Source organism: Sander vitreus, chromosome 21 (assembly GCF_031162955.1).
Source record: "Sander vitreus isolate 19-12246 chromosome 21, sanVit1, whole genome shotgun sequence".
In the NCBI taxonomy this organism is placed as follows: Eukaryota; Metazoa; Chordata; class Actinopteri; order Perciformes; family Percidae; genus Sander; species Sander vitreus.
The window spans coordinates 6,270,046-6,293,209 of NC_135875.1; the positions used below are offsets into that span (position 1 = coordinate 6,270,046).

A 23,164-nucleotide genomic window follows, 5' to 3' on the forward strand; every position below is an offset into this window, starting at 1 on the left:
GTTTTCCTAGTAAGAAACTCTCAGCCAAGCACGCTGTATATCTGTTCCTACCTCATCTGAAGCGTAACTGCAGTGGTCAAACCTGTCCTGTAGGCGGATCGCTTTAACACTTTTCACTGGCACACCGATCAGCAAACTGCTTCCCTCTGCCAGTGGTCATTTACCTCAACGTATATATGTATATATAAACTTTCATCAATAAAGCTGGATTCACACAGGAACTGTCACATCCAGCTTTCAGCCCTCTGTCAGATCTGGTGAATTTGTTGCAGCGGAAGAACAAAACACCTTCCAATCTGGTTCATGTTAAAAATGACAAGTTCATTATTGCTCTTTTGTAAATAAGAATAAACGGTTCAGAATGAATCAACTTTAGCCCAGGCAGCCAATACACGGTACTCTGCAAAACAGGTTCCTTTAGATGTTTTGTTTTTTTTCTGAGCAAGCTTGTTAGCATTAACGCAGTCAAAGTGATGGTACAAAGTGCTGCACAGTCGTGGTCTTTTGAGCTCCAGTGGCACTTTACTATGACTTTGAACCAGAATGAAGATCCTGTTCCTGTTTTCTGCTTGTCTGATTCACTGCCGTTAATTTATGTGAGCACAGTAATGTGAACCACAGCGAAGATCTGACATATTTACTGACCGTTGTTGTACACAAACAACAACTTATGGGATAATCTTGCAACTTATTTGCTGTAGTTTGTTAATGTTTCAGCACCTGCTGACTGCACAGTGAATACACTCACATTATTGCCTTCCAGGGGCTGACCAGAACAGTCTAGATGCATTGCACAGTTTCATTTATTCAAGAACATATTTTTGTTGTAGTACTGGTTTCTTTAGTGATTGGATGACCTACATTCTCTAGGCTCAGCCTGGAAAAGTTTGACTGCAGTCGTGACATTTTTAGATGTAGTGAAAATGATTTTTCATTGTATAGAGGTACAATAAAGAGATATCATTTCTATGAATGCATACATATGAAGATGTCAATGCTTCAGAAATGTTGGCATGTAGCTACAAAAGAAAGAAAATCAGTTTTTCCAAAGTATTAAATGGGAAGAGGTTTGGTTAAATGTGCTTTAGACTTTAGCAAAGACATCACACATCAATTTTCAAATACTATAGCTGGTTTATATTAAAAATGATTTTTTTTTTGTTGCATTGATTAGATGTGAAAAATCCACTTAGGTTTTAGACTACTGGCTCTTTCCTGTTGATTGTACATGTGTATATAGTTTAAGTGCATTTATAGATCATGTTTACAAGTTACAAGGAAACTAAACATGTCAGCAACCTTTTATTCTTGCTCAAGCAAAAATCACATTTGTCACTTGTTCCGTAGATCAAGCACCTTGTGCACTTTAGTAACATCTTCTTTTGTTCTCACTCATTTTAACACATTTGTGGATAAAACTGTGTTCGCTCAAGGAAGAGCCAAAACTTCCTGTCATTTGTTTTCCATGAGGGAGGTAGAGAATATTCTCCAGTTTATGTTTTGATCACAGTAACGACGATCTACACTCCCACAGTTTTAAATAATTAGTACATCGTGGTGGGATATAGAGAAATCAGTCCAAGCTGTGAATGTGTAGCTGATGCCTTATAAAATATTCACACTACACACACTGAATTTTCTGCCAGTGAAACTCCTGTAAGATTTTCCAAAGTTCCTAATATATTCAAATGTCAATATATACTCAGCAAAAAAATAAATAAACGTCCTGTCACTTTCAACTGCTTCAATATTTTAAGCAAACTTAACATATGCAAATATTTGTTTACATTAAAAACATAAAAAAAATGTAACAACTAAGACATAAACTGAACAATTTTCACAGACATGTGACTAACAGAAATGGATTAATGTGTCCCTGAACAAATGTGGGGGGGGTCCAAATCAAAAGTAGCCCTCAGTATCTGGTGTGGCCACCAGCTGCATTAAGTACTGCAGTGCATCTCCTCCTCATGTACTGCGCAGACTGGCCAGGTCTTGCGGTTGTTGTTGCCATCCTGTACCTGTCCTGCAGCTGTGATATTCAGATGTACCGATCCTATGCAGGTGTTGTTACACGTGGTCTGCCACTGCGAGGACGATAAGCTGTGCTTCCTGTCTCCCTGTAGCGCTGTCTTAGGCGTCTCACAGTAGGGACATTGCAATGTATTGCCCTGGCCACATCTGCTGTCTTCATGCCTCCTTGCACCATGCCTAAGGCACGTTCACGCAGATTAACAGGGACCCTGGGTGTCTTTCTTTTGGAGTCAGTAGAAAGGTCTCTTTACTTTCCTAATTTTCTTTTAACTGTGACCTTAATTGCCTACCAGCTGCAAGCTGTTATTGTCTTTTCGACCGTTCAAACAGGTACAAAAGTATCTTTAAAATACAGTGTCCTGAAAAAGGGGTGTTTCTTTTTTTGCTGAGTTTATAATTGTGTTACTTTCTGAAGCTGCTGCTGTCCTGCCATGCTGAATCTGTGCCTTTCCTGTACAATGTCTTATTTTATATTTTTACTCTCAAGATTCAGTGGCTAGATCAGACTCTATATCAAATTTTGACAAGAATAAATGCAGTTGTAAATACCACGGCTTTTATGTCATCTTTACTACTGTCTTTTTATCATGCATAAATAGTTAGACAGACATAATTGTTTAAAAAAAAAATCAAATACATTAGATTTTTATTTTACAAATTCACTTTTTTGACATAAATATGTTTCAACAGATTAATCCGTGTGTCATTTCAGCGGTGGCACTGGCATTTCTTTGCTGTTAAAGGCCACTGTAGATTCAACATTAGCTGATTGAAATGTAGGATATGCCCCTTGAACATCACTTGATCAGGGCTGAAAACCTGTTAGGTAAGGTTGTAATTACTCTACAGTCTGGCCTTCTGGGTAGCATGTAAGGTCAGTGGATTAGTCCTTTCCACTGACAGGCAAACTTAATCAAAATCAAGACACGTCTAGTTATAAGTCAGCAGCAGAACCTCACAATTAACCTTCACAATCAAGACAATACAAAGTCCACCGCTTTCTCAACATGAAAAACAGCGGCCGGACATTGAATATGAATCAGTGTCCACATAAGTCCCTTCTCAGACAGTTAAGTGCAGGACAGACAAAGTCCAAAAACAGGGCGACATGTGCGTCTTAGTTGGCACCGGTCTTTGGTCCCTGCAGTCTCGCACGCTTGGCCTCTTCATCAATTTCATCCATGATCCTCTCCTGGGAGACGGAGTAAAATGTGTAGCCGTCTAGTAAGGGAGCAAGTGGTCAAGGAAAAATATTTGACAGCAAGAAGAAAAGTATAAAACATTACATCACAAAGAGGGATGCAAGCAGTTTGTCAGTCAGCTGTTTTAGCTGTCTGTGTGAAGACCTTAATGTTGTCTTTATTCATGATTAAAACACCAAAAATTCCTACCTTTTTGGGGAAATCTTATACACTCATTTGCCAGATTATTAGGTACACCTACCTAAAACTAACAGTCTAATTCAACCTTCCTGCAATAGTTCCTAAGTCCATGAAGGTCGTAATGTAAAAAAAAAAAGTGTCAATTAATCTCTACGGCCATTTTGGGAGCTGTGGTGCAGTTTAATTGTGTTGCATTATACTGGGGAGGGGTTTCTAATATTTAGTCTACCCTCATTGATATAAATTGTGTAAATGTGGAAGCCCACCTGACTTTTTTTCTGACAAACATGTGCTTCAAAGTGTATGAGACTCCAGAAAAAAAACCATAATGGGTATCTTTTGATATTTCAGTTTAAAAACAAGACAATTGGGCATTCACTGGGACAGCTAAATGTTATCTTAAGTTTGCAACATCTGCTATCACAAATACCAATACCAACGCATAGGGGAACAGGTTGATGTAACACCAGGAAGCAATCAGGCAGATATTGTATACTTTACCTCATTAAAATACCTTATAACTCGTTATAACATATACTAGCCATTCAAATAATGTAACAGTCAATAAAGTTTCAAACTCAACATGCGGAAATAAACTACCGCTGGTTGTGTCATCTAACCTGAGTAACTTTAGCATGCTAAGCTAACGTTACATAGTTCACCTTGTGTTGGTGTGCTTGGCAAGGATACAAATTCCCATAACGATTGCTCCAATGGCGAGGCCCGTCACAACGTTTCGTGTCCGTAGCTTCTGAGTTTTCTTCTTCCACTGTTCGAGCTCTACCTGTCGGATGAAATGAATCTGTTCACGAGAAAGACCATCTTTCATCGGGTTTATCCTGGTCGCAACACGAGAACCGGACTCCTTCGGCGTCTGGTCGGCCATGTCTGCAGTCAGTGAGGTGTGTGAGGGTTGTTTCACAACAGTTACACAAGCAACTATTATTCAAATGATCTACGGTGAGCTGGAGGCGTCTATTTACACTGTGAGTAGACCATCAGCATGTTATGAGATCTGCGCTGAGCACTACGAGCGCCACCAAATACTATCATGGATGTATTAAAAGAACTATGCGACGCTGCGAACGACAAACTGTGCAACATCCAAATGAGCCCCAACGGCAGCTTTGGTTCCTACTAGGAGACGTTGGATGGTCCTAGCGTAAAAACCGAGGGAACAGCGCCATCTTTTGGAAAAGATTAAGACACGATTGATTTATTTTGGTTTTCCAATTTCCTAATTATAGACTTCGTTGTTTGTAAAGGTAGCTAGCTAGATGTAACGTTTGTGCTTTAAAGAAGACAACCGTTACTCAGTGTGTAAATGGCGAAAAGTTTCTTTTGTGCGCCGAGCCCAAGTATAAGTTTCAAGTTTCGAGAAGCCTCTTTTGACCTACTCACAGATTGTCTTGTCAATCTCAACAAAAGAAACAAAGATAACCTCAACAGTTTATCCAAATGTAGCGGAAACTTCAAAGATAAAAGACTAATGGGTAAGTAACGTTAACGTTACCATAGGGACATCATTTGTCTTAAAGCTATAACGACCCGTTTACAATTTCTATAATAATAATATAAATGTAACGTTAGCATAATCATTTTAGCTTGCTAACAATCATACATTTTTAATAAAATAATTATGTTTTAAATGCGAATCATTCCAAACTGGGGTTATTTGGAGAAACAATGCATTTTTTCTTCTTCTTTTTTACCGAGGTAAGTTAACATTATCTCTCAAATTCAATTTTCTCAAATTGAAAAATGTATATTTTCTTAAATTTCGCACAGCTGTTACAATTAGTGTGACCTCCACATTGCAGACTGCTTATTTTCCCTGCTAATTAATGCTTTTACAGCTGTATTCTCCATAGCCTACTTTACTACTAAAGTCGTTTCAACTATGATATAAATTATTTTATGGTTGCTTAATATTTTTACAATTACTGTATATACACGAGGTTTTTGTAGACCTACAGTACTGTAATTATTGAAACTAGGGGGCAGACCAGGTGCAGACTCATTCTGCAGTAATGTTAATACATTTGTCAATACAAAGCAGTCTCCCAGCTGCCAGCAGCACCTTAGCAGACAAACCCTGCCAGTGAGGAGGAGCAGATGGAAAGAAGTATGCATTACTTTTAATGAACAACCATATGCTTCTTCGTAGTTCACATAACAACTAAATACATTTTATCTCAATAAATTCATGGAGGATACTTCGTTTCTGTCTGTTTCTTTAACATGTTTCTCAGTGGCAGTGCTGGCTTACTACTAACCTGCTAATCACACAAAAGTTTACTCATTTAGAAAAATATTTTTAAGTTTCTTTCCGACTGACTGGCCAATGGAAAAACTGGCCAGTCACAATATACAATTTAGCTAGTGTTAGCTGCTGGGTGGTGTGGAGAACTTAGCATGGTTGTGATTCATGGTTGTTAAATATAATAATTGTATGGCTTCCTAACTGTTTTCACACAGAAAAAAAAAGGTATGAAGCAAAGATAATCTGAATATCAAATATTCTTCCATTACAATGACTCAATTACCTTTTTCCTGTCTTTCTGGGCTGATGTGTTATTGTAGCTCATCATCTAGAGGATGATTTGTATCTTGACAAATGATGCAAAATATTCATAATTTTTCATTTCTATGTTTTTCATCTATTTGTCAAATTAGCATAACTGCAAAAAGCTCATGAATAACCCCCACAATCTGGAGAATAATGGCTCATATTTTTTTGATCTTATTTTACAGAACAACATGAGCTCTCCCTGTACATATATCGGCTCTATTTTAATACATTTTAGCATGCTGAGTTCACTTAAAATAGAGGGATGTTTATGTTTTGTTCTGTGTTTCCCTGCCTCTCTCTCTGGTTTTACTTAGAATACATCTTCCTGATGACTAAAGAACTAAGACTTGATCCGCTGGCTGGATACCATGCCGTTGAATTACTTCAAAGGTAAGAAGGAGATTTTTCTTTTGTTGCTTTGACCCGCCACACCCCTTATTATATTTGTTTAGCCCATAGAAATGAAATGTGGTTATATGGTTTAGCCTCTATGTGAATAATTATCTCCCCCAGGTTCATGGTCAAGCACCTCACAGATTTGTTGACCACACCCACACCTCAAGGTGCAGCGGCTGATCAACCAGAAAGTTATGAGGATGCTGTGTTTGACAAGCTCAAAGAGAAATTCCCCCTTATCGTCTTCTCCTGCGTGCAACTTGCAAGCAAACTGTTTTTACACAGTCAAGTAAGTTCGGCGATGCCTACGATTACTAACTTTCAGTACCCTGTGATTCGAAGCAAAACAAATCTATAATTCTTCAAACATGTTCTAGATCGTCGACAACAACACTGCTGTACGCGTTCTGCATTCAGTGGGCCACAGTGTTTCCAAGCAGACTGTCCTGGAATCAGAGCTGATGGTCTTAAAAGGGCTTGAATACAGACTAAATGCTCCTAACCCACTGACATATGTGGAAACCCTTCTGGAGGTGCTCGGTAAGATATATTTAAACAACTTATGTGAAGTATTAGGTTGTAACAAAAATCCTGTGGATATAATCAAAAAAGTCATATCCATTGAACAGCTGTACTGACTTTAAAAGAGGTGACTAAACTTTCATAGGACACAATGAGCCATCCATCCCTGTGGAGCAACTGTATGAACTGTGCCACCATGTTCTCCAGTTCATCAGCCTACAGAGGACTGCCATCTACGACTCCTTGTTAGAGACCACCACTCAGTGTGTCAACCCATCCAGAGAACAAAGGTATTACATTTCTCTTTAAGCCCCATTCTCTGATTATTTAGAACAGGTGCTCACTGTCATGCAGGACTGGCAGTTGAGTAAACTACGACCAGCTGAGAACTGTCTGTTGTTTTGGTTTCAAATTTTGCCATCGTGTTAGACATGTCTGACCCCCACCCCCTGCAACGCAGAGCTGTTAAATTAGAACGGTATGGCGGTAGGTTATTAAACATGAAATAACTGATTTTCTGGCCACTTAGAGGCAGCAAACAAGCTGACAACGCTGCACAACACTGACACCTTTCAAGTTGAAATGGTGAACTTTGCAAAAGGTTGCCAAAAAGTCTAATATCTACTCTCCGTTTAGCTCTGTTGTGGTTTCCACTAACTCATGAGGGAAATATCTGGCTCTTTAGCTACTAAATGCTCCACTATGTCCACCAGCTAGTGACTGACTTTGTCCATCTACCGTTTGGTGCTGGGCAGGTAGTGCACAGAGGGTTTTTAGAGATTTTTAGCTCAAAGCAGCTGTCTGCTGTAGCCTAAAGCAACGTTATATGAGCGGTGAGGGTGCATTAAAACAATGAAAGATGCTATAAAGCTGTAGAGACCTGCCCGAGTCGGGTGATGACTGTGTAGGTTCCTCACTACCAGGGCCAGCTTTTTTCATTACACGTAGTCATTTGATCTATTGTTAACAAAACAATATTGATTGTAGCGGCTTTACTACTGAATGAACCCTCTTTAAACAGAGAGAAGTTTGTGACAGTGACTGAAGACTGCATGCTTCTTGGTGTTGGTGTCATCGCCGTGGCTACATTCATCCTCTGTGTCAGAAAACTGGAACAGGTAAAACACTTAATTTCATAAGTAATAAAAACTTAATTGCATTCACAATATTATTTGTTTTCAGTGTTTAAAATGTCAAAATTGTGGACTATTATATGCAGCCATATCAAAGCATATCAAGTCATCTACCTCATTAAAGTTTACTAATGTTAGTATGTGCTTAATCTGTTAAATACAGTCCATGCCAACTGTTTTGTTTTGTTGATGTGGGCTTACTTTTAATAATTTGAATGCATTGCAGGTTGTGGGAGAACTGAGCCACATCACAGGAATCTCAGCGAGAAGCATCAGTGATTTCGCTAATGTCACATTGATGCACATTGTTAAAACCAGTTCCTCAGTAACACCAACTTGAGTCTCAATAACACCCATTCACTGAATCCTGCTTTACACTTTCAGTGTTTATGTTGTGTATTATGTTGGTGCAGAACATGGACCTAAATCAGATGATTGGATTGAGACAAAGCAACATCTGTGTACTGAAATATCTCATGTAATGAAAGAATAAATCACTTATGAACACTTGATGCAAAATGTAATAATAAATAGTGTATTAAACAATACCTCAATCCTAATATACTGTACATCTCCACTGCTTTTACATGTCTTGTGTCACATTGATCTGCTCACTTGAATTAGATGCATAGTGGTTTATTGTAAAACGGATGTGTTTAGTTCCACATCAGCAAAAAAAAAAAAAAGGAGTACGGCTGAGGATCAAGTGTCAGATGTCTCCTGTGGTGAGGGGTTCCTCCTCCCTCTGATTCTTCGGAGTCTTCTCCTTAGGTTGGAAAGCAATGACCATATCGGAACCTGAGGACAGAATTAAAAAATCCCACTTGATACCAAAAATGTCAGTTTCCATTCTACACAAAAATGTGTTTTTCATTTGGTAATTTGATCTAAATTGGGACAAACAAACAAATACTAGGATATTGTCAAAATCATAACTTTTTTTCTCATATCGATCATACGTTTGATCGATATGAGGTCTGACTCCTAATGTACTTCTTTATCTAGGTAATACATAATTTTACTTCACATATCAAAGCAGTCGCTGACAAATATCAATCTATTTATAGTAGTAATCCTTCAAATACCTCAGTGCTTTCAGTTAATAAAACAGTGCTAATTATTCTCTTTGTATGCTTCAGGTTGGGTCGTCCTACATCACACATTCTGTGCCATAGTATGCTGAAAGAATAAGTAAAACAATTGTGTGCTTACGTGCACAGGTCTTGGCCGCCTTAGCATTCCAAACACATCATTGAGATCATACAGGTCAAGGTTGGCCACCATCTAAAAACAGGTGTGAGCAAGACAAAACTGCTTTAATAAATTACGTTAATAATTCTATTCAAGCAGCAAGTTCATTTAATTTTTATTTTGTTCTGTCTCTGTTTACCTGTTGCTGTTGTTCTCTGTAGTAATCGTCCAAGTGAAGTGTATCCGGGTCCAGTGTCAGCCTCCCCATACAAAGTTCACATCTTTTGACAGTATAGGGCCCTGACCCTGGAAAAGTGGATACAGTACATATCAACCATGATCACTTAATATCCTAAATCAATTATTCTTTCGTATTATATTTTTCTTGGTCAGTGTGATAATATATAACTGCCTTGCGGATCTTTGCCCCCAATAGCTATCTACTCACCTGACTCGATTTTTGTCCTAATCCATTTCTTCAGGCAGTCGAGGTGAACGAACTGCATACTGCCTGAACACAGGCACGGTGATATCAGCGGGTTGGTTGGTGAACTCTCGCCACTGTGGCAGATTCGACATTGCTTCACTTCTTCCTCATCAGATGACTCATCTAATAACCTTAAAAAAAGGACATGACAAAATTCAAATTCAACAAGATTGTATACCCTAATCCTAACATACATCTGAATCAGGATGTCTTTGAGAACGACAACTCAGTAACTCAACTGTACAATTAAATACTTTACTGTATCAGTTGCCAGTAAAGTCATAGCTATTCAGTGTTAAAAAGCCTTTAGATAGGTAAAAAATCTTGCAGATATTTATGTTTTTAAAACGTATCTTCCTATCACCTTTGTTTGGGTCTGCATACAATCTCTTTGCTGCTATCCTTTAGAGACTGAGCGTTTTGGGCAGCAGTAGCTCCTTCCCAGGCTTCTTGACATTCTTGACTGGGTACTCGCTCTTTGATATCACTACACGTCGTCATATCATCCACATTCAGATTATCTACCTGTCCTGTGGCACTTAGATGGCAGGACTCATTAGAAGACTTCGATTTGAAGTCAGTGGTACAGTAGCTTTGCTTCTCAGCAAACATAGCAGAACAGAAGCCGACAGTCCTGTATGAAGAGGCTATGCTTGGCCAGCTGCTTTGAAACTTATGGAGATGTTGGTGTGTCCGCTGAGTGCTACTCACAAAATCCTGATTGAGTTTGTCAGTGGTAGATAACAGTGATGCCGCATGAGGTCGCCTTGTTCGCTCCAGGAAAGGACCAAGGTGGTATCCATGACGACCAACAGGTGAAACTGTTGATGTACTTAAGTGTGAACTGTGAGAGAAGCAACTGAAGGCTGAGTTTGACCGAGAAACTTGCCACGGATAGGTGGCCTCTCTGAATGTGCACTGACAGGAGCTTGATGGGTCATTATCTGCCTCTTCCTCTTCTTCTTCTTCAGATTCACTGTACAGTGAGCCTATATCACATGTGGGAACATGTGGGACAGTGTCAGTACTTGCCAGGAAGGCAAACGTAGTCTCAGCTTTGGGGTGTATGACATCCTCAACGTTTGTTTTGTTGAAAAGGTGTTTCATCTTGCTGTTGCTCTTCAGGATGTCTCGGCTTTGTGTTTGCTTGCTTGCTTGCCCATGGGTGGATCCTTTTAATCCTTCGTGTTTTACACGCTCAGGCCTGTGATCATTTGCAGGGAGTACTTTGTTGTATTGGAAAAAGAATATGAAGAAAAAAAGTTGTGTTACAAAAGTATAATAAATGTATCTGAAGATAGTGAGAAACTGGCCAGTTGTGTGCTGGCTATATAACCTGCAGCACAAATTGTATCCTAAAAAAAACTTACATCTGGATGCCAGGGGCTCCTTTTCTCTGTGGGGAATCTTTGAAGTCATTGCCAGCTCTGTAGACATGCTCTGGGTTCCACTGGAGATAGCCTGAAGGCAGGACTCCGAGTCTTTATTCAATTGGCTCTCTGGTTCAGACGAAGCACTTTTCCCAGCGCTGCAGGGGGACGGCTGCTGGTGGCAAGCAAAGAGGGTTTGTGTGTAGAGTGTAAAATCTGCATTACTTCAGAGGGGTATTGGATGCTGCTTTACTGAAACTGTGGTAAAATGCTGTGAATATAGCTGGTGTAATTTTCTAGTTCTTATGGTACAAGTTGGTGTGGTGTTTAAGTTGTCACCTTTGAGGCCTTCCTTGCAGACATACGCTGCAATAGTGTCGAAAAAGCCTGCATGCCTGGACTCTGTCGTTTCACCTCTGTATCTGCCCTCTCTCTACCTTTGATCCTGACAGATTGAAAAATGAGACAGTGGATGACAAAGAAGAAGGTTTTCTGTTCAACTTTTTAGCAACTTTCAGTACCCAGTGGTCCAAATCTAGTTGTTTCCTTTGCACGGGACACATATTCAGCGCTATTGAGGTTTTCAGCGCCCTGTTTCTCCCGGTTTTTGAGGTACAATGCTGAAAACACACAAAGTAGTTTGCAGTGTCTGGGACATAATTACAATATAACAGATGGCAGCTAGCTAGTGTGAAGAACATTTGCAGGCTCAGGTGTGAAATAATACAGGAGAAAGCAAGACTGTAGCAAGCTGTAGCACCTGTATCCACTGTCAGGTGTATTGACCGTGTTGACAGGGTAACGTTACAACCTCAGACTTGTACTTGTTATCTAGCTACTAAGTTGAGGAAACATTTCCTGTTGTTTTTTTCCCTGCAACTTTACATTTGTATTTACCAAAAAAAAATAATTCATTTTTAAATGTTTTCAAAAATGCAATTATACCAATTCATTGTGTAGATGGGCCTATTCTTTTTTCTTGGAGGAAAATAGTAAACCTGGTTATTCTTTTGGAAAATCGACATTCATTTAAAAGTAAGCCGATCGATCGATCTAGCTAGCTATAGCTGCAATTAAATTAATCTCTGGGACCTTACATTCAAAAAAAGACAACTTTATCCAGCTTTATGTGCATATACAACGTTAGCCTAGCAAAAAAATTTTATGATGCTTAGCTGTTTGCCTATTCTTTCTGTAAATATTTCTCAACAATACATTTTCTGTTCTCTATTTAAAGCCATGAATCATATTCTGCTAGTGTTACAATCTGACCCTTTTTTGTGTGAAAATTAACGTTAAAAAACATTACGTTTTCCTGTACTAGCTAGTGTCATTAATTATATAAATAAGCAAAGTTATTATTTAACACTAATTTAACAAAGTTGACTCACTTTGACTCACTTAGCTAGCTAGAGGGGTCGATGGGAAAGATGAAGGCAGTTCCAGGAACAGGACGAAGTGAAGTTGACCTCTTTAAACATCCCCCACTGTTTTTGTTGTTTTTGTCCAAATGACGCGTTACCATGGAGATTAGCTCCCGTGCACGTCTTTATGCTGTAACTATGACGCGCACCCATAAAGATGTAGATGTAGGATCATACACTGTATATGCAGTATATGTGTAGGATGCATAAAGCTAGTTTACACTTTTTTCTTGTCCAATATATTGTTTTAGTGTTGTCGTCGTTAAGTCCTGAAAAAATATCTGCTCTTTAGGAATGCGCACTGTCGCTCCATAGCAACGGTTGCCATGCTTACTCTTCGGTTGAGGTTTTGTTGTTCATCAACTGTATGATATAGGCCTAATAATAATAATAATAATATAACGTCGTTGAAGTACTTAATTAACAAATGTCAAATCTTAGTTATTTTTTAAATTTTATTTCTATTATATTATATCTTCCGTTGTATTTTATTTTATATTTATTTTATACATTTATATGTAGCCTACTTTTAAATAATAATTATATTTAGTCAAAATGTTTTAATTATATAAAAATATTAAACATGGTTAAATGTAATATCTTCTATTAATTACATTTTTGTATTCACTTTTAATTAACATAGGAGTCGATTATGCTATCTTAATTAAACACACACAAGACTAAAAAATAATATTCTTGTTTTGGCATTTTACATGTTGGGCGCACCGTTAAATACTTTTTGTTCACATTTAAATTAAAAAATATTGAACACAAACTTGCGGCTGGATCTCTGCTCCCTATGACCACGTATAAAAGCATAGCCTCTGTGATCATTCAGTCTGACATTAGCGTAACATCTGAGTGGTTTAAAAGATACCAACATCCCACATATAGCTGTGCCAGGCCAGAGGAGCCAGAGAGACAGTAGATTAGCAGAAGATCTGGTGCCAGGCTTCATCCAGTCCACTCTCTGGCTCCCTATGACGCTGCTGATCTCCCCGCAATCTTGTGTTAGGCCCCATTAATCTCACCTCCCCTTGCAGTCTGTTAAAGGGAGAGTGGGTTGTACACTCACCTTTACTGTTTTCGTTCTTTATATTCAGACAGAGGGGGAAGTATAAGGGAAGGCAGAGGTAGAGAAAGCTCTGGTAGGTTTGATTCAATGTGGAAGCATTTCCAGAGGTGGGAGGGAGGGGGGGCTCAGCCACTTGGCTATCTGTGATCACCTCGTCCATCACGCTCACTGACACACATGCACACACTGTCAGGATCCCTGCACCAAAGCCAGTTTCCAGGGCCTCCCTCAGGTATTTCCCATTACCATTTGCAGAGAGGGAGCCTTTTAAAGTATAAATATGTCTTTTGGTGGGTTTCTTATATCTGAAAACTGAGGGATATATTTAGTTACATCGCTTACAAGCTGAGATGATCTACAATGTTGGCATGTGTTACTCAATGGCTCCATACTCCAAGTGTCAAATGTGGTATGGAATAACTTCTTTCTTAAAGATGGTTAATTAAAAGTTTTAGCTAGCACAGCATGCTTCTTTAGATATAATAAAAGAAAGAACATCTTCATCAAGGGAGGTGTTGATTTGACAGGAATAAATAAGATTTAGCTGACTGGTTCTTGCTGCCACTAGACATCTACCGACCCTCACACTTAAGAGGACAAAAGTCACAAAAATTGTAGGCCCAACAGTTTTTTATGCACTTTCTTGACAGTGTGTATAGAGGGTATACAAATCAGAGGTAAATTTACTCATCAATACCTGAAAAAGAAGTGGCTATACTGTGTAGACTTGTGTGCAGAAACCTCATAAAGTGACCCCAAGACACTTTATGGAGGCAACTGCAATACCTCTCTCTCATATCTAATCAGTGGTTGCAAATTAATCACACGATAAGAGAATAAACAAAGAAAATGGAAGGAAACGGAAAATACATGCATCCGGCGGAATTTCCTGCGACCGGAGCAATCCCGGAAGTGGAACGTCAAGGATATAGACTGTTCTCTTAATACATCCATGATATAGACTAGCAACAATCAAACACTGTGCAAAGTTAATTTTACCCTATAGACAACATCTGGATTCATGATTGTAATTCTGGCTGAGAGGCCTGTAATTGTATTGACTGATTGAGGAAGAGGTCAGGATAATGTCTGACACTGGTCAACCTTTTCTCCATCTATCATTCAAAATGTCAGATGCCGTGATCTGCGCATAGACTGTTATGGATCTGCATGGTTGATGAATTGAAATTTGATTGCCATCGACCTTTTTTCTCTTGAATAATTATGAATGATTTAGGTATTAGTGCCTTATTTCATCATAAATAATTCATTAGGCCTGCCTTTCCACCCCCACTGTATGTTTGTGCTCCGTCTGTCCGCCTGAAATTTAAGCTGAGTCAAGCTGGTCAGTAAAAAACACAATTAATACCGGAAGTAAAGCAGTAATGATCACAAAAATGTAAAGTACGAGAATACATTTAATTTCATTATGTCCATGTGTATTTTTAAGCATGGTTAGATTTTTGGTTTGTGCGCTTTACACAAGGCAATGCAAACATTGCAACCGTTAAGTGTTTTATTTTGAAAGCGAGTACCGGAAGTACCATATTTGATGGCTCTAAGTGACTTGACACAGTGATAGACGCAGGTCAGTGCTCCATGTTGCGGCGCTGCGTGGCACTGGGCACCGACTGGCTCTGACTGCACCACACATACATGACTGTAGTTGTGAATGGCCCAGACACTTGGCACATTTGGCGGGCGAGAAGTAGCCGTCAGTCCGGGCACTGCTACCTGCTGCAGACCGTGCTTGAGCCGCGTACACCAATGGGTGTCGCTACTGTGACCGTGTTCTGCATTTGGACTGAATGTAGCCGCTTTGATCGGTGCAGTTATTTTCAGAGTCACTTGCTTAAGCTATTTCGGACCGTTTGGAAACGTGCAGACTGGTCGGGTAATTTGGATTGAGGAGCTGCACGGAGCGCTGCAGCAGACACGGTACCCGGAGCCGCAGAAGCAGCAGCAGCAGCAGCAGGGGAGGCACGGATGTGATGCCAAAAAACTGACCAGAAAAACAAAGATTCAAGTCTAGTAAAGGTAATCTGTCCTCTCTTTGTACAGCAACTTCTACTCTTTCTCAGCCGCGCCTATTTACATTTGAAAGTTTATTTGATTTTACATTTAATAGCCTACAATCTGTGTGTTTATATGTATGTGTCAGGCTCCTGCAGCACCCAATCTTTAACCTATAATGCTTGTGTTTTGCCTCTGCTGCTCATAGGCAAAGCCTATGAGCAGCTAAGCCAATAAACACCCCCAGTAGTGTTTAATGAGATAGACTTAGCTGGTCCTTTGTACACAATAACAAGCATTTTTTATCAGCAGACAGCAACATGTGCAATGCATTTTCATGACTTTCACATTAGAACTGTGCAACACATGTTACATATTATGTTGTAATATTATATGGTTTGTTGGTGATTGTCATTCATGCTTATCCTTTAAAAATCAGGGAGGCTACCACATAATCTGCAGATGATTTTAAAACAGAGGACTTACAGGGTGAATGAATATAAAGGTAACTATGTATTCATTCATACACAAATATATATATCTACCTTGTAAGGTGAATTTAGGGGATACTTATGCTCTATGTGTAACCTATATTCAACACATGCAGTCTCGGGTATAAGGGGTTGCCCACCCAGACAACAAGCTGTCCATGAGTTGTAGAGGTTTATATGGAAGAAGCTGTTCTTACTTGTTAAATGGCTTCAGGCCAGCACCTACCTCACTCAGCACAGCCTATTATCTGACATCTGGTCCTTCTCGACAGGGTCTTATGTGGTAATAGTATGTTTCAACAAAAGGCTGTTAATCTGTGTAATGCCTGTTGTTTGGAAGGAGAAAACACTTATTTCCCTATGATCACCATTTAGCACACTATATGGTGGAAGTCTGCTGTGGATGTGAAAATCTTGGAAGTTGTTTTAGATGTTTTCTGTTTCTCAGTTATGTGGTTAGGATTAAACATGGTGCAGATTTGTAAAATGGCAAAACTGTCACAGAAAAACATGTCATTTTTAGGGCATAGTTTACAAACACACACACACGCACACTTAAATCGCAAGCTATGCCAATATGGCATCCAGAGAACTGCTGTGATAAAGCATTTATCATAAAAATAGGTCTGCAGACTGGTAAGATTTGGGTTCCAGTTGTCATGGTTTTTGTATGAGGCTGGAGATGACTGCTATCTCGCTGTACTTTTTTTTTTATTCAAGTTCTTGGTTGTCAGCTCGGCTCGGCGTAGATAAAAGACATCCTTAAGGCGTTCTCTCATCACATCAATGACATGAGTTAGTTTTGCTTCTCTCCTGCTATCCCACTCCTGACATAGTGAGGAGGTTTTCCATTATGAGATCATGATTCTTTTTAGTCGACCAACCCTAAACTTTGGTCTTTCAGTGCTTATCACTCTCTGCTTGGGGGGGGTGACAAGGCTTTGTTTTCCACAGTCCAAGCCAACTCTCTAGTCCCTCCTGTCATGCTCACTGACAGGCCAAAGGTCAACACAAAAAAAATTCTGCTGCAGCAAATTGGTGCAACTTAAGTTGACAGAAAACAGCCTTCAGTTTCACAGTATAAATAAAACATGCCTCAAATCATTGAATCAAAATTGATGCTAAAATAAGGCACACTAAACTCCCCATGCCTGTATTGCACCAGATTAAATGTAATTGATTGTTGAGAGCAAAATCGTTACCATCAACTATGCAGGATTAACTTTTTTAAGATAATGTTTTGGGCTTTATGGCTTTATGGCCTTTAAGTCACAGAGAGAGAGAGAGAGAGAGAGAGAGAGAGAGAACTCTACTACAGTTAGGAGAAGCAGGCAGGAGTACTGACACGGAAGCTAAGCAATGTACTGCTGGATGAGGCAGCAGCTAAACTGATTTTAGATGCCTAAAAAAAGGACCACCTAAAATGTTTTATTTCATTTTAAGTGTACGCTTTATTTCAAATATTTTCACTGCGTAACCTTGCTGTCAGACAGCCCTTTCCGACGGGGAACTGAAGCCGTTATCTATGCTCTCTTCAAAGCCACCAGACTCCTTTTGACAAAAACAGTAATTTTACCTTGCCGAACACGGGAGTTGCTGCTCTTTAGTTTGTTAGTTAGTTAGTTAGTGTCATTGTGGGTTTTTAAAGGGCTAGTTTGGATACAACCCCATTTTAAAATATCCAAACTATCCCTTTTAACAAAGTAGTAATTTTAACCCAAACCATGATCTTTTCCTAAGCCTAACCAAGAGTTTCTTTGTGCCTAAACCTTAACTATGGCATCAGATCACTAAACATTTTTGCAACAGTGATTTTTAACAGTTTTAGAAGGCACAGACAAATGATCAGATCATAAAATGCTTCTGTCATTCCAGAGGGCACAGACAAACAACGTAGTTTAGTGTTTAATTTGGAGGACTTGTTAATACAAGGGGAGATCCACTGTAGAAGACACATAGTTACCATTTTCTCTACTGACAATAATGGAGAATGTTTCAGCATGGCTATTGCTCGTTTCACTGAATCCCACTGCTGTTCAAGCACATTCTTAATCTGTGGGCTATGAAAGTCATTCTTGGATATGTAGAAAATCACTGATGAAACTCAGGAGTGGACAAGGCAGGGTGAGACACAGTGTGGTTACATCAGAAAGTCATTTGTCATAAAATAATAAAACAACAGATTGATATTGTTAAAGTTTAAACTCTAAGTTTTCCCTTGAAGTGTCGCCATCACTTTTTTATAGACAGTTTTATACAACGTATACTAGTAACAAATATATATGACACTGCACTTTGTATTCTTTAAAGTGGTTGGAGTTAATTAAGAGACTTCTAACTGCAGAAGAGGGTTTGAGTGCTCCATCAGATATGGAAAAGTCTGTTGTTTAATGAGGTAAAACAGTTCTTTTGGTGTGTTCCATAACAGCACTGGGCGTCACTTTCTAAATCTTATCAGCTCTGAAAATGTGAGATTGTTTCCCGTACAGGGAATAAAGGTGTCATACTCAAGGATGTTTTGATTCATTTCCCTCAGCGCTGAGGGAAATGGTTCTCTTTATGGTGTTTTAATCAGGGAAAGCAGTCAAAGAAACTAGGGAGCCTATTGGGGGAAAAAATGCTTGGCTTTTCAGTTTTATATGAATATGTGCATATACAGTATGTGTGTGTTGCAGTATGAATAGCGTGTTCATCAGTTTAGAAAAAACAAGCAGTGTAAAGGGAATTCAAATTGATATTTCGGTCATCATTTATTTTCTTTCTTGGCCAGTAACTCAATTCCGAACCCTGAGAGTGGGCAAGGCAGTCATATTATAAATACAAGGCAAAGGGAACCACAGCAATGGCGTCATACACAATTCAGTTATATCAGCAAACACCAGCAGCAGCTTTAACAAGCTGAGAAATCAGTGAATAAAGATATTCATGATTGTCCGTAAAACACTCTGAAATTGCCTCATTTGGAAGAGACACCGGTGCACTGAACTCCTTTTAATGAGGGACTTATTCTCCCCAGACATGTCCCTCATTTTGGTGTGGCCCTTTGATTATGTAATAATGATGCAAAAAAGGCGTCTTCTTAGCGCCTCATTCTTTCTTGTTAGTGAATGGAACTGGAGGAAAGCTGGACCGTTTCATCTTGGCTTTTCAGCCCTGCTGTCAGAGGAATAATGTTGTGGTTAGCTGCTCCTACTCTTTTGTCTCCTGTACTGCTGGGAGTCGGTGACATTCATTGAGTTCTGATGGGTACATTTTGACTGTTTCTTATACCTACTTGTACCACACCGCCTTTGACTGGATGAAGATTTCGATTTTGAGTTTGTGTTAGTAATCAGCCCTCTTGCTGCAGTTCAGCCTCAGACGATTGAGGTTGTTTTGGGGTATTATTTGTCCCAAATACCACTTTATATACCTATTCTGTGGCTTTGTTATTGCAGGGAAGTGATTCCATCAAAACTACGTCAACAATGTAGCAGTATCTTTAAAAAAAAATAGCCCAACCAGGACAGATTTGAAGGTGCTGGTAAGACTTTTGTTTTTCTTGTACACGTTTTTTTGCCTGTTTCTCTTCAAAGACGTTGGATATACACCTTAAAAAAGAATCCAGCAGCTCAACCAGAAATACAGCGCGGGATCAAAGGGCTTTAGTGTTTTCATTTGCTACATACAAGGGAGGCTATTATTATGATATGTAGGCCTAGTTACGGGTTCATAACAATAAATGGGAGCACTGCATCAATATATTATAACCTGAGGTTTGGAATTTTTTGACTTAATATTTAAGTCTGCCTGCTTTTCACAGCATTGTATTTTGTATATCTGGTAGAAGCATGTGTTCAGTTGCCATGAGTTATTTCTTACAGTCTATATAGTAGAAGTGTTGTAACTATTACCACACTACTATATGTCCCAAAAGAGAAGGTGTGTTATAAGATCTGCTGTTTAAAATCAGAAAGGCTTTAGAGAATATAAAACAAGTCTGACATGTATACCTTCCTGTGATGTTTTCTTTACTGCTTCTTATTTTTATCCACGCTTCTCCATTAAAGACTACAGCTGATTTATAAAGCATGTAAAAACCTCCGATTTGTACATGAAAATCATGTCAAATCAATCATGACTTAATCATGATCATCATAATCAGAATTGACTTGCTGGCCACTGTGTTCTGTGTTTGCACTGCGAACAATAAATAACAGGGGAAAACCACTTGGTGGAAATGGAGCACAGCTGGTAGCTTAAGTGGCCTGTGAATGCCCTGCAGACAAAATGTAAGTGGTGTTCTTTTGTTTGGATGTAGAAAATTATCTTTAAAAAAGCTAATAAGGCCGGAAAGATGCTGACATGTAACGACATGTTCAAACTGATATTTATGTGAAAATAGCCTGAGAGTAGAGGCCTGTTCTTGCTGAGCCTGGGAAGTCATTTCTACTCATTTCCCCTTAGTTTGGACTGATATATGTCATATTGGCTGTTACTGCTGTGACTGGAGTCTCTGCTGCAGTGCAGCTTTAATGAAATCAAGTTCATCACTTCTCTCTGGACAAGTGGAAGTGTTACATGCATTCCTGTATGTGTGCTGCTACCTCTTAAAATTACATGACATTACTTGATTCTGCCAAAATGGCTAGGCTGTTAGTTAACAAAGATTGGCTAGGCGGCTCTATCTAGTCAGTTTGCCACTCAAAACTTTCCTCCTGGGAGGATCTTTCCCTGTTAGCCTATTAGGCAGCTGCTTGAGCTGACCCCAGCTGCTGATGGCAGATGAATGGCAGAGTATTCATCAGTCTTGAAAGCTGTGTCTCATAGCTGGAGCAACAGCTATGCTATCAACAACCTTTGTTGTGTTGTTGGGAGCAACCAGTGACCTCTAATTTTTATGTGCATAGTTTTGCTCCCACCAGGTAGTTTCTTCATCTGTCTCCTTCTGTCCACATCCAAGTGTTGTGCTCATCTCTCTGTTCTCCTTGCTCACAACATCTGGCATTACTATTAGCAGATTGCCAAGGACTTAGCCATCCGTCATGAAAGCTGTGCATCTGAACTATGTGCTTTATTAGGTTCAGCACAAGACAAATAGGGTTACCACTATGTCATCTACATAATGCTTGTGCATTGGCACTGCTGCTGCCAAGGCTTTTTAAATGTGATTTGTGGGCCGGCGTGAAGTTGTCAACTGAAACACTAGTGCTCTGTCACGTCTAAATAGCTCCACTGTTCCTGTGTGTGTTGTGCGGTTAGCAGTGGGAGATGGGCCTCCGCTCTGTAATGTGAAGTGCTATTAATGGGTTAACTCCATTATAATTTGCCAGGCATTTCTGTGTCTGTAGAACATAATGGACACGTTGTTGTTAATACAGCTGCTTCCATTGGCTTTGTGTGATAAAACAGGGTGTGACGATGAGTGTAGGAGTGTACGAGAAAAGGATTTTATAAAAAGTAGCATTGTTTTGAGTTTGTGCCAGCACTGTTTTCAATGATATCCTTTGTATTCAGGAACTAAAACAAAAAAAACCCTGAAAAATAATACCAGTCCAACATCTGAAGAGGATACAGACACAACCTTAATTCTCCATTGCGTAACTTGCAGACTCTTTTGTCAACAACTGTTTTCAAGTTCAAAAATGAACTTCCAGAGGCCCCACGATACAATATTATCACGGTACTTGTGTCATGATATGATATTATTGCGATTTTAAACATATTGCGATATATCGCGATATCGCAATTTATTACCTTTTTTCCAACTTCAAATGATGTCCACAAAGGAAAACAATTGTCAACATCTAAAATAACATAACATAACATAACATTCTCTGTTTGTTCACCTCACTTCAATTGTCTATGTAGTGGACCGAAAAAGCAGTTGATTTTATTATTCTAGTACCAAAAAGTTAAATTATCATGTGCAATTCATGTATTAAATTCAACAAAGATCAATACTTGGCGTCCGTGTATCGATACAGTATTGCCACTAAAAAATATTGTGATACTATGCTTTTCCCCCCCACCCCTAGCGAATAGCCAATGAGAGGCCAGTTCACAGTGTGGTCAGGCAGAGCCAGCTTCACCATTGTTTTAATTGTTCCCAGTTTTTACACATTCTGTGAGCTGATGACTTTAGTCTCTTATCAGTTGTCAGTAGCTTGTTGTCGTGATCTGATCTATTATGACATTTTTGACCGAGAAAAATAATCTGTTCTTTGACCAGTATAATGCCTTTTGAAAACTTAATCTGGATTTTTAAATTCCTCTTTTGTGTCTCCAATCAAAACAATGTGTGGTCAGCCCAGTGTTTGTTCCCCCCCCCCCCTTTGCTCTGCCTAAGAGTTACACTGATCGAGCACATGGCCTCTGCATTCCTTTTTTTAACTGTTGTTGGGCTTTACGTCCTTGCCATTGACATTTGTCTGTATTTTGTGACATTGTATAGTAATAAGTAATCAATTAAATCATGATTCACAGATTAATCGTAAGAAAAACTACCATTAGTTGCAGTCATTCTCATTTAATTTGTGTGTTTCACATGAATAGATGATAAAATACAGTGGTATGCGGTACATACACATTTATGGGCAGCAAACATACAAATGTGTATGTTCAAGATTGTATTTTCCAGGCATGTACTTATAGATTTTATTCAGGCATAACCTATTAAATAAAGTGTAGCAAAAGAAACAATATAACACACTGACTGTGCTTTACTAAACATTCTAAATGCAGTGCCCACAACACATTTTGATTAAATGAATCAAAGCTAAGTGAAGCGGCCCTTGCTCTGCATGCTATCAAGTCTGGAGCCCTGTAATGCTACGTGGCACAGTATGCAGGCTATTTTTAAGAACTATTGTATTTAACTCAAGGCCAAAATGGTTTTACCCAAGCTGCACACACTTGTAAATTTCAAAAAGGAAAGTGCATGCAGATCAAAAAGATGTACTCAGTTTTCTCGGTTCAACCAAATGTCAGATTACTGACCACAATGCTTGCAGCTGCATGGGTTTGTCCCTTGCAAATGAAAAGTCTCCACTCTAGCTTTACTGTGGGATCTACAGTGATGTACCCCATGGTGGC

The 23,164-nt window shown here is 39.2% G+C and overlaps 4 protein-coding genes across 9 annotated transcripts in view; 3 read left to right on the forward strand and 1 right to left on the reverse strand.

Annotated features, from left to right (window-relative positions):
• The window catches only part of wnk4a (WNK lysine deficient protein kinase 4a), a 45,775-nt gene extending 43,192 nt beyond the window's left edge, over nucleotides 1-2,583 (forward strand). For all 3 annotated transcript variants that reach the window (XM_078278489.1, XM_078278490.1, XM_078278491.1), the window contains exon 21: nucleotides 11-2,583. In XM_078278489.1, coding sequence (XP_078134615.1) covers nucleotides 11-13 — 3 coding nt within the window. In that variant the 3' untranslated portion in view covers nucleotides 14-2,583. The remainder of the gene's footprint in view (nucleotides 1-10) is intronic.
• A 64-nt stretch (nucleotides 2,584-2,647) lies between these two features.
• On the reverse strand, nucleotides 2,648-4,480 carry coa3a (cytochrome C oxidase assembly factor 3a). The gene is made up of 2 exons (XM_078278493.1): nucleotides 4,107-4,480; nucleotides 2,648-3,255 (listed from the first exon to the last, which is right to left on the reverse strand). The coding sequence occupies exons 1-2, from the start codon at nucleotides 4,300-4,302 to the stop codon at nucleotides 3,152-3,154; spliced, it is 300 nt and encodes a 99-aa protein (XP_078134619.1). The 5' UTR covers nucleotides 4,303-4,480; the 3' UTR covers nucleotides 2,648-3,151.
• A 50-nt stretch (nucleotides 4,481-4,530) lies between these two features.
• cntd1 (cyclin N-terminal domain containing 1) lies at nucleotides 4,531-8,588 on the forward strand. Its single transcript, XM_078278494.1, has 7 exons — nucleotides 4,531-4,909; nucleotides 6,303-6,378; nucleotides 6,502-6,673; nucleotides 6,762-6,924; nucleotides 7,052-7,196; nucleotides 7,928-8,024; nucleotides 8,266-8,588. The coding sequence occupies exons 1-7, from the start codon at nucleotides 4,741-4,743 to the stop codon at nucleotides 8,377-8,379; spliced, it is 936 nt and encodes a 311-aa protein (XP_078134620.1). The 5' UTR covers nucleotides 4,531-4,740; the 3' UTR covers nucleotides 8,380-8,588.
• A 6,600-nt stretch (nucleotides 8,589-15,188) lies between these two features.
• Nucleotides 15,189-23,164, forward strand: part of tanc2b (tetratricopeptide repeat, ankyrin repeat and coiled-coil containing 2b) — a 152,841-nt gene continuing 144,865 nt past the window's right edge. For 2 of the 4 annotated variants that reach the window (XM_078279331.1, XM_078279334.1), the window contains exon 1: nucleotides 15,189-15,623. The gene's annotated coding sequence lies outside the window, so the exon portion shown is untranslated. The remainder of the gene's footprint in view (nucleotides 15,624-23,164) is intronic. The other 2 variants (XM_078279332.1, XM_078279333.1) reach the window with 1 other exon arrangement.